General features: G+C 47.3%; 1 protein-coding gene across 2 annotated transcripts in view; it reads left to right on the forward strand.

Moving 5' to 3' along the window:
• The first annotated feature begins 7 nt into the window (after positions 1-7).
• The window catches only part of CCDC40 (coiled-coil domain 40 molecular ruler complex subunit), a 130,608-nt gene continuing 115,143 nt past the window's right edge, over positions 8-15,472 (forward strand). Inside the window, exon 1 of one of the 2 annotated variants that reach the window (XM_063960745.1) lies at positions 8-182. In XM_063960745.1, coding sequence (XP_063816815.1) covers positions 106-182 — 77 coding nt within the window. In that variant the 5' untranslated portion in view covers positions 8-105. Of the gene's footprint in view, positions 183-370; positions 499-15,472 lie in introns of those variants that run through there. The other variant, XM_063960746.1, reaches the window with a different exon arrangement.

The raw sequence follows: 15,472 nt of genomic DNA on the forward strand, positions 1-15,472 counted from the left end.
CTGGCCTGCTCCCTGCCTGACGCTGCAGCGTGTACTCGGGGACAGCCGGGCAGAATATTACACCCCTCCCTTTATACGGAGTATTGTGTATAACAGTATACAGCTATGTGTGTGACAGCTAGGGGCCCATGGGGAGACCTGATTAGGCACCAGCAGATTTATTACCACCCTGATTCCTTATGGTAATGTTACTGTAGCAGCAGCGGCAGAGTCTTGTCTCCCCCCAGCCCAGCTGCACCCACACTCGCCACTGCTCACTCCGTACTACTCACTCACAGTCACTCACTCAGCGCCTAACAGGAGACATTTAAATATTCCCTGGGGACACAACCACCGCTCTCCCTCCCGGGGGCGTCATACAGCCATCCACACTACAGCACCGCCGCACCGACCCTGCCTTACCCCCCACCCCTAACATCATGGTACTGTCCGCAGACGCCAGGTCTTTCCCGGAAGTTGATGGGGTTGCTTAGCAACAGAGATGTCTGCTACAGGGAGGTGAGCGCCGGTTCCTATCCTCGTTGCTTCACGTTGTAGTATTCCTGTGTTACTGACAGAATAGCGACACCGGGTGTGATATAGTTGTTACGGGGTCTCTCGGGCCTAACTGCCTGCGATGGGGAATGGGTGCCGCCGGGGACGCTTAGCCTGAGCTGCAGCCCATGAGCATGGCCACAGGTGATAGGGGGTCTATGTACTAACCTTGGACGGAGATAATACCAGTACCAACCAGCCAATCGGCTTCTGTTATTTTTTCACTCTCAGTCTGTAACATGGCAGACACGAGCTGATTGGCTGGTGCTTTGTCTCCCTCCACTGTATCTCCATCCAAGGCTTAGTAAATAGACCCCTGAGTCACTGCAGTACTATACCATAGTTCTAGGCATTTACTGTAGTTAGAGGTTAAGGAATGCCTCCTCTATGCTGTAGATACAGTGCGCAGAGTGCCTCCTCTATACTGTAGTTACAGGGAGCAGCATGCCTCCTCTATTCTCTAGTTACATGGCGCAGCGTGCCTCTTCTATACCGTAGTTACAGGGCGCACAATGCCTCCTCAATACCGTACTTACAGGGCGCAGTGTGCCTCCTCTATACTGTAGTTACAGAGCACAGCGTGCCTCCACTATATACCGTAGTTACAGGGCACAGCGTGCGATCCACTATACCGTAGTTACAGGGCACAGCATGCCTCCACTATACCGTAGTTACAGGGCACAGCGTGCCTCCACTATACCGTAGTTACAGGGCACAGCGTGCCTCCACTGTACCGTAGTTACAGGGCACAGCGTGCCTCCACTATACCGTAGTTACAGGGCACAGCGTGCCTCCACTGTACCGTAGTTACAGGGCACAGCGTGCGATCCACTATACCGTAGTTACAGGGCACAGCGTGCCTCCACTATACCGTAGTTACAGGGCACAGCGTGCCTCCACTATACTGTAGTTACAGGGCACAGCGTGCCTCCACTGTACCGTAGTTACAGGGCACAGCGTGCCTCCACTATACCGTAGTTACAGGGCACAGCGTGCCTCCACTGTACCGTAGTTACAGGGCACAGCGTGCCTCCACTATACCGTAGTTACAGGGCACAGCATGCCTCCACTATACCGTAGTTACAGGGCACAGCGTGCCTCCACTATACCGTAGTTACAGGGCACAGCGTGCCTCCACTATACCGTAGTTACAGGGCACAGCGTGCCTCCACTATACCGTAGTTACAGGGCACAGCGTGCCTCCACTATACCGTAGTTACAGGGCACAGCGTGCCTCCACTATACCGTAGTTACAGGGCACAGCGTGCCTCCACTATACCGTAGTTACAGGGCACAGCGTACCTCCACTATACCGTAATTACAGGGCGCAGCGTTCCTCCACTATACTGCAGTTACAGGTCACAGCGTGCCTCCTCTATACCGTAATTACAGGGCGTAGCGGAGGGATGTGCGGTGAGCTAAATTGCTCAGGTGGCACTAGCTGGCCCCAGACCCAGATTTGCACACAATATATGAGCCAAAGGGTACATCTCGGCATTATACACAGGTGCAGCAGTATAAACTCCTGGAAATTTGGTGAGTTTTGATCAGAGATGAGCGGAAAAGATAAGCAGGTGAGGCATAAACTTTTTTACTCCAGAGTTTTGGCTATAAAAAGTATTAGAATAATGCAAAGGAGATATTTCTAACATATTCCTTGTATTTATCATGTACTTTACACAGTCATAACTCTGGCACAAACATAAGTATGACAGGAAAGGCTCTGCCTCACCCCACCGCCCGTCACTGGCCATAGCGTGCCTCCTCTATACCGTAGTTACAGGGCGTAGCGTGCCTCCTGTATACCGTAGTTACAGGGCACAGCGTGCCTCCTCTATACTGTAGTTACAGGGCGCAGCATTCCTCCACTATACTGTAGTTACAGGGCCTCTGTACCGTAATTACAGGGTGCAGCATGCCTCCTCTATACTGTAGTTACAGGGCGCAGCGTGCCTCCTCTATACTGTAGTTACGGGGTGCAGCATGCCTCCTCTGTACCGTAATTACAGGGCGCAGAATGCCTCCTCTATACTGTAGTTACAGGGCGCAGCATACATCCTCTATACTGTAGATACAGTGCGCAGCATGCCTCTATACTGTAGTTACAGGGCGCAGCGTGCCTCTATACTGTAGTTACAGGGCGCAGCGTGCCTCTTTCTGCTGCGGGGTACACTGGGCTCCACAAGTCTGGACAATGGGGTGTAGAGTAGGATCTTGATCCGAGGCACCAACAGACTCAAAGCTTTGACTGTTCCTAGAATGCACAGCGCCGCCTCCTATATCACCCCGCCTCCCAGCACAGGAGCTCAGTTTTGTTAGTTGGTGCTGCAGTAAGCAGGCACTTAACAGAGGGGCTGCTCCAGGCAGCCCTAAGAAAGGCTTTTTTTCTGAAGAAAAAGTGAAGACTTCAGGGCAGCAGCTGTGGTAAATGTCTTGTGACATTCTCTGCTGCGGCTCCAGCTCTCCCCAGCGGCGCTGTAGACTCCCGAGCCCTGGTTGCCGGGTACCTACAGCGGAGGCTCCGGTTTACTTCACGTTAGGCACACACGGCTGGGGCTCTCCTGGATCGTGTGGCCGCGCTTCGGGAGGTGGTAAGTGGGTCCCACTTGCGGGACCCGGTCTTTATCGCGATCCGGCGGGGTCAGTGGGAGGCGGGCCGCGCGCGCTGGCGGTGGACACTGGATACAGGCGATACCACTAGATCACCAGGGCATGGGCGCAGGTCAGGTTTTCTCTCAAAACCAATTTTAATATCGCCCACAGTACCCGGTGGTTTTGCCAGCAAGGGGGATAAGGCTTAGACCTGAAGCCCCTCCCCCAGCCCCAGGGCGCCATTTCCAGCAAGTGTTCCCGCCTTGGAGCTGCATCTCTGTCTTTTCCTCACTCCCTGTCAGTGTCTGCGGCGCCATTATTCCCCAGTTCACTGTTCCTGGGACTGCTTGGGCAAATCCTCCTATGTAAAGCCGCCTGGTTGTCAGTGCTGTGACTTTACATGACACTTAAGTATTCTACCTGCCTTTTTAGTCAGTGCTAGTTAAGAAAGAGTGCATTTAGTCAGGGGTTTTAGTACAATTACCCTGTGATATACATCCAGTTCTTACTGTGTAGTGTTATATCTATTGACTATATAGCTGTGTAAGCTAGTCCAGTGCAGTATTATTGTCTGTAATAACCTCTGCATTGTACAAACTGTGTGTACATTTGATAGCTGAGTGGTGTCCATTTCGTGTCTTTCACTCAACTTGCTATCTCTATATTCCATAACCTGAGGGGGCTTGGTGCGTCAGGTGTTATTTAATATAGGATTTTCACAAAGATATACTGTATTACGTATTTTTCTCTGTGATTTAGTCACCATATCTCTCCTTTATCTCTGCTGGTGCTGACTATACTGCGCAGGGGTTTGGGTTTAGGTTTAGGGATATAGTGCTGCTAATAATTGTACTGTGTTACCTCATACTGCAAGTTATATCATGTCTGCTTCTGAGGGTAACGGTTCTGGGGCGGAACACACTGCTGGTGTTGCTGCAGTCACAGACCCATATGAGGAGAATATAGCCGCTGTGGGCTCTGGTTCTGGGGGCTCTTTGCCCCCCAGTGGGCCTGTGGCAACGGAGGCACATACTGACCCTCCGTGGGCCGCTTTTTCCACGCTTCTACATACGCTAGTTCACAAACTAACACCCCCTAAGGGACCCCCAATGCCGGTACAACCGTATGTGGTCCCTGCAGCTAACCCGCCGTGGGCGGATGATTTATCTGCTCAATTAAAGAAGTTGATCCAGTCCCTGACTACTAAAAAGTCTGACCAACGCTCGCCTAAGTCCAAGAGGTCCTCTAAGCGAGCGCTCGTCTCCTCACAATCCACTGCTGTCACTGACACCTCGTCTGATGAAGACTGCACATACACTGACCCCACAGGTTCTGACTCAGATACGGCTGATGGGTAGGGTAGTTCACATGTGGATGTTCCTGATCTTTTGGAGGCTATTAAATTAATTCTGCAGATTACGGATGATCCCGAGCCATCCGTTCCTCCTAAGAAACCAGATAGGTTCAAGCATCAGAAGGTGGTTAAGCAGGTTTTACCTCACTCTGACCACCTAGTGGATATAGGTCAGGAACCCTGGGAAAGCCCGGGTACGAAGTTTGTGCCTCAAAAGAAGATGCTGGCTCGATATCCCCTCGCACCAGAGCTGTCTAAGAATTGGGAAACGCCTCCTCCAGTAGACTCGCATGTGGCTAGGATGGTGGTTTCCTCAGCTCTTACCTGTCACTACCGTCACGTCTCTAAAAGAGCCTACGGACAAACGTGTCGAGGGTTGTCTGAAAGCGATTTACACCCTCACGGGTGCTGCACGAAGGCCCACCATTGCAGCTACATGGGCTGCAGAGGCTATTGAAGCATGGGCCTTGGAGTTAGAATCTGAAATCTCCTCTGACCATGCTAGACAATGCTTGTCATATATTGTCACAGCTTCTCGCTATATTAAAGAGGCGGCTTCTGATGCCGGTATCCTAGCAGCCAAGGCCTCTACTACATCAGTCCTGGCTCGCCGGATATTGTGGCTGAGATCCTGGTCTGTGGATCTGGACTCTAGAAAAACCCTGGTGGTACTCCCTTTCAAGGGAGATATTCTGTTTGGGGAGGACTTAAATAAGATAGTGGCTGACTTGGCTACTGCCAAAACTGCCTGTCTGCCTAATACAGCTCCTTCTGTGTCGAAGGCCAAAGGCACGTCCTTTCGTCCTTCAGGTAAAGCAAAAGGTCAGGCGTACCATAAGCAGGCCCGCCCTTCCAAACCTAGTAAGCCGAAGCCCAATAGAGCCTGGGCTGCCCGTCAGCCAGCTGCCAAGACTGATAAGCCTGCCGCATGACGGGGCGGGCCTCCACCTGGGGGATCCCAGGGTGGGGGGCCGGCTTCTAGGGTATACCCAGGAATGGTTGAAGACCACTTCAGATGCCTGGGTACGGGAAGTCATCACTCGAGGTTACGCCATAGCCTTCAAAAACCGACCCCCTCATTGATTTTGCCAAACAGACGTCCCGTCAGACCAGACAAAGGCAAACACTCTACATTCGGTGGTACAGACCCTCCTGGATACAGGAGTCGTAGTACAGGTGCCTCTTTCTCAGAGAGCCAGGGGGAACTATTCTCCGCTGTTTCTAGTCCAGAAACCGAATGGGTCCTCCCGGCCCATTCTCAATCTGAAGGCACTGAACAGGTTTGTGAAGGTATCCAAGTTCCGTATGGAAACCCTTCGCTCTATAGTTCTGGCCTTGGAACCTGGGTACTACATGGTCTCCCTGGACATACAGGATGCTTACCTGCATATTCCTATAGCAGTGTCACATCAACAATACCTGAGGTTTGCTATTGGCAACCTACATTACCAGTTTCGGTCGTTACCTTTTGGTTTAACAATGGCTCCGCGAGTCTTCACCAAAGTTATGGCGGTAATGACGGTGGTACTCCGCCGTCAAGGGGTCAGGATACTGCCGTATATCTGGACGACTTGTTAATCCTGGCAAATTCCCCAGATCTTCTCCTGCATCATCTGGACATGACGGTCCAGTTTCTACAAGCCCACGGGTGGCTCATCAACTGGAAGAAAACCTCCCTGGTCCCTGCTCAGAGCATGGTGCACCTGGGAGCCTGTTGGACACTCACAACCAGAGGTTGTTCTTGTCTCAGGAGAAAGTCCTGAAGCTTCAGGACAGGATTCGTTGCGTCCTTTCTCGTCCGCAGGTGTCGATACATTCGGCAATGCAGGTGCTGGGCCTCATAGTCTCGGCATTCGACATGGTGGAGTATGCTCAATTCCATTCTCGCCCCCTCCAGAGGCTGATCTTAGCCAAGTGGGACGGCCTGCCTCACCGGAGCAGGTCTCATATGATCCCTTTGACTCCAGAGGTCCGTCTGTCGCTGCTCTGGTGGCTCCAGGACCAACAATTGTGCAGTTGCCGTCCCTTCTGGATATCCAACTGGGTCCTGTTGACGACAGAGGCCAGTCTAAGAGGTTGGGGCGCGGTGCTGGAGCAGCACTCCTTGCAGGGTCGGTGGACCAAGGAGGAATCTCTCCTCTCGACCAACATTCTGGAATTGCAGGCGGTCTTCAATGCGTTGAACCTAGCCCAGCATTTGATTCAGAACCGTCCTGTTCAAGTACAGTCGGACAACGCCACCACAGTGGCTTGCATAAATCATCAAGGTGGCACTCGAAGCCGTTTGGCAATGATGGAAGTCTCACGGATTCTACGTTGTGCAGAACGCCATCTACCGGCAATATCGGCAATATTCACTCCGGGAGTCCTGAATTGGGAAGCGGACTTTCTCAGTCGACAGAACGTACATGCCGGTGAATGGGGCCTCCATCCAGAAGTGTTTCAACTCCTCGTGGAAAGGTGGGGTCTTCCAGATGTGGATCTGATGGCGTCTCGGCACAATCACAAGGTTCCGGTCTTCGGAGCAAGGGATCCTCAAGCAGCATTCGTGGATGCGCTGGCGGTGCCGTGGAGGTTTCGGCTGCCGTACGTGTTCCCTCCGGTGTCACTCCTGCCCAGGGTAATTCGGAAGTTCAAGCAAAAAAAAGGAAATCTCCTTCTCATAGCTCCGGCGTGGCCCAGACGGCACTGGTTCTCAGACCTGCAAGGCCTATCGTCACAGCGTCCACTTCTACTTCCACAACGCCCAGACCTCCTCGTTCAGGGCCCTTGTGTCTACCAGGATCTAGCCCGGCTATCTTTGACGGCGTGGCTCTTGAAGCTTCCGTCTTGAGGGCTAAGGGTTTTTCTGAAGAGGTCATTAAAACTATGTTGCGGGCCCGGAAACCGGCTTCTGCTCGGATTTACCATAGGGTCTGGCATTCCTACTTTGTTTGGTGCGCATCTAACAATTATGACGCTTCCAAGTTTAGTACAGCCAAACTGTTGGCTTTTCTGCAGCAGGGCCTGGATTTAGGCCTGCGTCTGGCCTCCCTCAAGGTTCATATTTCTGCCTTGTCGGTGTGATTTCAGAGAAATTGCGACTTTACCTGATGTTCATACTTTCACTCAGGGCGTGTTGCGTATCCAACCTCCCTATGTCCCGCCTGTGGCTCCTTGGGACTTGTCGGTGGTTTTGGAGGCGTTGCTGGAGCCTCCATTCGAACCTCTTGGTTCAGCTGACCTTAAGTGGCTTTCCCTTAAGGTGGTGTTCTTGCTGGCTATTGCTTCTACTAGAAGGGTGTCGGATCTGGGTGCCTTGTCTTGTAGTTCCCAATATCTGATTTTTCACCGTGACCGGGCGGTTCTTAGGACTCGTCCCGGATATTTACCTAAGGTGGTTTCTTCGTTCCACCTTAATCAGGAGATTGTGGTTCTAGCCTTTGTCTCTCCTGATTTGTCTCCCAAAGAGAGGTCTTTGGATGTGGTACGGGCTCTCCGTATCTATGTGAAGAGAACTGCTCCTATTAGGAAATCTGATATTCTCTTTGTTTTGTTTGGATTTCACAAACGTGGCTGGCCTGCTCACAAGCAGACCTTGGCCAGAGGGATTAGAATGGTGTTTGCACATGCTTATGTGCAGGCTGGTCTGTCAGCTCCTGCTCACATTACGGCCCATTCTACCCGGTCTGTTGGACCTTCTTGGGCGACCCAATGTGGTGCGACCCTTGAACAATTGTGCAAGGCGGCTACGTGGTCCTCCGGGAACACGTTCATAAGGTTCTATGCCTTCGATACTGCCGCTTCCCAGGATGCTTCCTTTGGACGCCGGGTTCCTGTGCCCGCTACAGTGCGTCCCCTCCCATAAGGAACTGCTTTAGGACATCCCCATTGTCCAGACTTGTGGAGCCCAGTGTACCCCGCAGCAGAAAACGAGTTTTATGGTAAGAACTTACCTTGAATAAAACTCTTTCTGCGAGGTACACTGGGCTCCACAAGGCGCCCACCCTGATGCACTTAGATTCTTTGGGTTGGTATGGCATTAGCCGCTGACACTTCTCCTGTCGTGAGAGTGTGGTGTATGTGGCTACTAACCGTTGTCGTCTCTTCCTGCTACTGCATTGGGCTGGTTAACTAAAACTGAGCTCCTGTGCTGGGAGGCGGGGTGATATATGAGGCGGCGCTGTGCATTCTGGAAACAGTCAAAGCTTTGAGTCTGTTGGTGCCTCGGATCAAGATCCTACTCTACACCCCATTGTCCAGACTTGTGGAGCCCAGTGTACCTCGCAGAAAGAGTTTTAATCAAGGTAAGTTCTTACCATAAAACACGTTATACTGTAGTTACAGGGCGCAGCATGCCTCCTCTATACTGTAGTTACAGGGCGCAGCGTGCCTCTATACTGTAGTTACAGGGCGCAGCGTGCCTCTATACTGTAGTTACAGGGCACAGTGTGCCTCCTCTATACCGTAGTTACAGGGCGCAGCGTGCCTCCTCTATACCATAGTTACAAGGCGCAGCATGCCTCCTCTATAACGTAGTTCTGTACCGTAGTTACAGGGTGCAGCGTGCCTCCTCTATACCGTAGTTACAGGGCGCAGCATGCCTCCACTATACTGTAGTTACAGGGCACAGAGTGCCTCCTCTATACTGTAGTTACAGGGTGCAGCGTGCCTCCTCTATACCGTAGTTGCACGGCGTAGTGTGCCTTCTCTATACCGTAATTACAGGGCGTAGCATGCCTCCTCTATACTGTAGTTACATGGCGCAGCATGCCTCCACTACACTGTAGTTACAGGGCACAGCGTGCCTCTATACCGTAGTTACAGGGCACAGCGTGCCTCCTCTATACCGTAGTTTCAGGGCGTAGTGTGCTTCCTCTTTACCGTAGTTACAGGGCGCAGCGTGCCTCCTCTATACCATAGTCACAGGGCGCAGCATGCCTCCTCTATAACGTAGTTCTGTACCGTAGTTACAGGGTGCAAAGTGCCTCCTCTATACCATAGTTACAGAACATGGCGTGCCTCCTCTCTTTTGTAGTTACAGGGCACCTCTAACCTTCAAAAGGAGTGCATGTCACGTGTAGTCTCAGTAGTAAGTTAAATATATATATATATATATAGAGAGAGAGAGAAGGGGAGAATAGCGCCTGATGCGATCCTATTATAAACAAAAACCAAATATTCGATATAGCTAGAACCATTCAACACCCCCCATATATCTGTAGGTGGCAGCTCCTGCCCAATGGTGGATACAAACATACAAAATGAAGTGCACAAGAGCGGATACAAATAGTAGGCGCTCTTGTGCACTCATTTTGTATGTATGTATGTGTGTATATATATATATATCAAAAACACCGGCACTCCTGTCGACTGGCTCTCACGCTTCCTTGCTCCTCTGCCTTCCCTTGGGATGCAATCCCAGACAAACAGTGTAAAATAAACAAGGCGGCACTCGGAGACTTGAAATACCACAAAAGGTGTATTGAAATGGATTGACGTTTCGGGGACGTGCTCCCCTTCCTCAGTTCTGAGGAAGGGGAGCACGTCCCTGAAACGTCAATCCATTTCAATACACCTTTAGTGATTTTTCAAGTCTCCGAGTGCCGCCTTGTTTATTTTACACGAGATATATATATATATATATATATATATATATATATATATATAATATAAATATATATATATATAATATAAATATATATATATATATATATATATATATATAATATATATATATAATATATAAAAATCCACAAAAGAAGCCGCTTCTCACTTTCATTTAGATTGAATGCTGGTGCTCGGTCAGTGTAATCATATAAAAAGTTCCAAGAATAACCACAGAAGGGATTATACCCAGATAAACCAGCACACTGCTTAGTTGAAAAAAGTGCTTTTTACTGTTTGTAGAATAAAACAGAAATTTTGAAGAATAGTAAGCATATGGCACACATGTTTGATAGCAGCAAATGGAGTAAATCAATGAATACTTAACATTCCTATGGATTGATTTACTCCATTTGCTGCTATCAAACATGTGTGCCATATGCTTACTATTCTTCAAAATTTCTGTTTTATTCTACAAACAGTAAAAAGCACTTTTTTCAACTAAGCAGTGTGCTGGTTTATCTGGGTATAATCCCTTCTGTGGTTATTCTTGGAACTTTATATATATATATATATATATATATATATATATATATATGTACACACATACACACACACACACACTCCCGGGGATGCGGCACTCTGGTTCACTTTAAGAAACAAAAGCGGGTGTGGACTCCCAAATGAAGATCAATGTTTCAATATTTATTTATATTGTCATCAGGATAAAAACTTACAAACAAGAACATACCTTTATAGAACCCCATCACCACGTGAATGCCGGCGTCGGGCGCCGGACCGCTCACCCGCCCCGTTGCCGCGCTGAAAGAAGACGTCACAGACCTGCGTCCTGAGTGTCCAAAGTGATATCACCATGGCAACAAGCCGATCCTAGAAACAAAAGGGCGCACTAAAATTCAAAAATGTTATCTCTATTCAAAACACATTTATAGCATTAACAGATCACAGATATACTAATAAAAAAGCTGACAGATCAACATGCTAACGTAATGCTGCATAAGCTATATTTTCATTCAGCCCTTTTGGGGCAATCACGTTGAGGCGATGGATCCATTGTGCTTCACAGCGCAATAATTGTAGGGATCTGTTGCCACCTCTGATACTAACAGGAACCGTATCAATCATACGGTATCGTAGGCTATTAAGCGGGTGTTTGAAGAGTGCAAAATGTCGGGCTACAGGTTGATCGCTCGTACCAGACATAATTGCTGCTCGTATAGCTGCCCTGTGGTTACCCATGCGTTCTTTAAATTTACTCTCGGTCTTGCCGATATATGACAAGCCGCATGGGCACACAATTTGATATATAACGAAGGTAGAATTACATGTGAAATAATGCCTGATGTAATATTGTTTTCCAGAGTGGGGATAGAAAAAGACATCCCCCGTGAGGAGGAATTGGCATGTGGTGCAGGTACACTTAAAACATCCCACTAGGGTACTAGATAGAAAGGTTGCTTTCCTATGAGTCCGTACAGACGTTAAAGTCTTGACAAGTGAGTCTTTCAAGTTTCTACCCCTTGAAAAACTGGGCATTAATCCATAATCTTGTAAATGTAGCTTATCATCACTCTGGATAATAGGCCATAGTTTTTTCGCCTTATTCATGATAATCGGTGACATTTCATTATACTGACTCACCCATGGCAGCTTGTTCTTAATACCCTTGGGTTCTGTAGTGCCCCCTCTAACAAGTAATTTTGTGCGGTCTAATTTTAAAACTTTGTCCTTCCATTCAAGTAACAAATTAAGTTTATAACCTCGTTCAGAAAAATTCTTAACCATCACATCTAATTGTTCTACTGCAGTCCGTTTGTCATTATTAATCCTCACTACTCTAACCATTTGGGAATATGGCAGACCATGTATTAGTGATCTAGGATGACAACTTTGTGGTTTTAATAGCATATTCCTATCAGTTTCTTTAGTGAAGAGTTTGGTGTGCAGGCCTTTATTTTTAATGGATACATTTACATCTAAAAAATTGATGTTATCACAACTATGACTATATGTAAATTTAATCGGATTTTCCGAATTATTATGAAGGTCAATCGCATCCGTTAGGACCTGCACATCACCTCTCCACAACAGAAAAAGGTCATCTATATATCTGACGAGCATGAGGATTTTAGATGAAATATCCTCATTTGAAAAAATACCAATTGTTCAATTAAGAACATAACCACATTTGCGTATGACGGGACCATCGAGCTCCCCATTGCACACCCTTTTGTTTGCAAATAAAACCTGTTATCATGCAGAAAAAAGTTATTGTGTAAAATAAGTTCAAACATCTGTAAGATCAATTCAATCACCTCATCAGAATGATCACTTTTAGCCTGCAAGAATGATTTAAGAGACTGTAACCCCAAAGAATGTGGTATAGATGTGTACAAGCTAACAACATCTATCACCACCAAGCAACAATCATCGGGGATCTCGGTGAAAGCATTCAACCGAGTAAGAAAAGAAGTAGTGTCAAATAAGAAAGTTGATTCCAATTGTATTAGAGGCTGCAGAAGAGAATCTAAAAAAAGTTGCTAAGGGTTGAAATAACGATCCTCGGGCCGATACAATAGGGCGGCCTGGTGGTGGATTCACCCCTTTATGTACTTTGGGGATGGTATAAAATATCGGTACCAATGGAAATTTAGGGTACAGTATTTCTCTAATGTTTTCAGAACTGAAATGCATATCACATGCTAACTGTAACAATTGGAACAACTCTCTCTTACAAACATTGGTGGGATCTCTAGGCAATAATTGATATGTAGGGACATCGTTAAGCTGACTCATCACCTCCCTGTCGTATTCCAGTAGATCCTGCAGAACTATCCCTCCGCCTTTATCTGCTTGGCGGATTATTAACGATTTATTTGAAGTCAGTGTTTTTAAAGCCTGACGTTCTGCCACAGATAAATTAGGATGTGCTGGAACACGATGGGATGCCCCTGCATCAACTTCCTGATCTAATAACCTAAAAAAGGTTCTTATGCTGGCATTGTTAGAGACTGGGTCAAAGTTAGAGCGTGCGCTAAACTTTTTTAATTGGGGTGGAATGTCTGATTTGGTCCCTATAGAAGACCCACTTTCATTACCAAAAAACTCTTTTAATCTGATGGTTCTAGCCAGTTCTTGCTTTTCCATTATCCAAAGTAACTCCTTAAAGCCCACAGAGGGAATGAACGACAGTCCTTTTAATAATCAACTGACTTCGCCTTTAGAGAGTTCATAGGAGGATAAATTGAAAATTAGGTCTTTCTGGCAAGGGGTGGGCGACCTACTCGCCCTCTGCCTTTCTGACTCCCCCCGCCGCGTGAATTTCCTCTTTCTCCTTGGGTAAACCCCCGATGCACTGCCCGGGTGAGTGCCCCTAAAGGGCCTGATGCTGAACAAGTTTGGTCCAGTTCGCTGTTAGAACTCATATTGTCCGGTGAAGAATCCGTATCAAAGCGTGGGGTTTTCCAGAAATTGCGTTGTTTATTTCTCCTAAAAAAAGGCTGTTTTCGCTCCTCACTCGTCCCCCCAGAGAGCCACCTGTAAACCGTATGCCTTTCATAGTCCGACTCAACTTTGCTTAGTTTCTCCTTTTTTAAACTGCAGCAAATCTCTTTTGTATGTTGCAATCTGTTGCTTTAATCTGTCCAACCAATCAGTCCCTTGATCAGATGTTAATGTAGCCATATGTGTGGATTCAAAACTCGTCATTTTATCTCTTACAGCATGGAGCTCCTTGGTGGATTGCTCAATGACTAATAGAATAAGGTCGAAAGAACATCGGTTTAAGATACCGACCCATTTTCTACAGAATTGGGGGTCAAAGTGACCAATTGTGGGACAGTTTCTGACTCTGAACCCTCTAGGAATTTTCTTTGTTTTATATACCAAATTGTGTGCCCATGCGGCTTGTCATATATCGGCAAGACCGAGAGTAAATTTAAAGAACGCATGGGTAACCACAGGGCAGCTATACGAGCAGCAATTATGTCTGGTACGAGTGATCAACCTGTAGCCCGACATTTTGCACCCTTCAAACACCCGCTTAATAGCCTACGATACCGTATGATTGATACGGTTCCTTTTAGTATCAGAGGTGGCAATAGATCCCTACAATTATTGCGCTGTGAAGCACAATGGATCCATCGCCTCAATGTGATTGCCCCAAAAGGGCTGAATGAAAATATAGCTTATGCAGCATTACGTTAGCATGTTGATATGTCAGCTTTTTTATTAGTATATCTGTGATCTGTTAATGCTATAAATGTGTTTTGAATAGAGATAACATTGATTGAATTTTAGTGCGCCCTTTTGTTTCTAGGATCGGCTTGTTGCCATGGTGATATCACTTTGGACGCTCAGGACGCAGGTCTGTGACGTCTTCTTTCAGCGCGGCAATGGGGCGGGTGAGCGGTCCCGCGCCCGATGCCGGCATTCACGTGGTGATGGGGTTCTATAAAGGTATGTTCTGGTTTTTAAGTTTTTATCCTGATGACAATATAAATAAATATTGAAACGTTGATCTTCATTTGGGAGTCCACACCCGCTTTTGTTTCTTAAAGTGAACCAGAGTGCCGCATCCCCGGGAGTGTATCTATTTCTACATGAAGGCACCGGTGCAGGTGATACTATTCGTTAAGGGGAGTGCCAGACCGATAGGAGTATGTATATATATATATATATATATATATATATATATATATATATATATATAAAACCTCCAAGGAAAGAGACACCTCTCTGTAGTAGCATGTCTGCAGGTCTTTTAAATAATCTTTAAACGCTATAACATACAAATATGACAGCAAAAGTAAGGAGATGGGGGCACAAGCGAGGACTGAGAGGGCCCATGGTCGCCTGTTTTCCATCACTGGCCTAGTATGTGGCAGTGACCTCTGGTATAGTGGCTTGTGAATGGCCAACCTCTAGTCTAGGAGCTAATGTATGTATGACCTCTGCTGGCTAGTGTAAGTGAGGATTTGATGGCTTCCTCTTTCCCCTATGGGTAACCATCTAACAGAAGAAAGTGGGCGAGACATTAATGGTGCAAGAGTTGATGGAGCTGCCAAAGTTGAAACTACCAGGCCCTCATCCCCCTTCCACCAGTGATCTCCTTGGCCCTATATATGGTTGCCTTTATGCAGGGTCTTGGTTTCTAATTATTAATAAATATTATGACATTAGTAAAAAGTTAGTCTAGCTTTTGCAATAAGAAATATTACAGATCAATACTAAATGTATGTTACCTGTGTTCACCAATGGTTTGGGTCTGATTTTAAAAGTCCGAATTCTGAGGGGAAGAAAAATCATAATGACGTATCTAATATCTAATTACACTATGCTGATGGATTTGGCAACCGCTCAATGTGTCAGGCCAAATATCACAAT

Source organism: Pseudophryne corroboree, chromosome 3 (assembly GCF_028390025.1).
Source record: "Pseudophryne corroboree isolate aPseCor3 chromosome 3, aPseCor3.hap2, whole genome shotgun sequence".
Taxonomy (NCBI): domain Eukaryota; kingdom Metazoa; phylum Chordata; class Amphibia; order Anura; family Myobatrachidae; genus Pseudophryne; species Pseudophryne corroboree.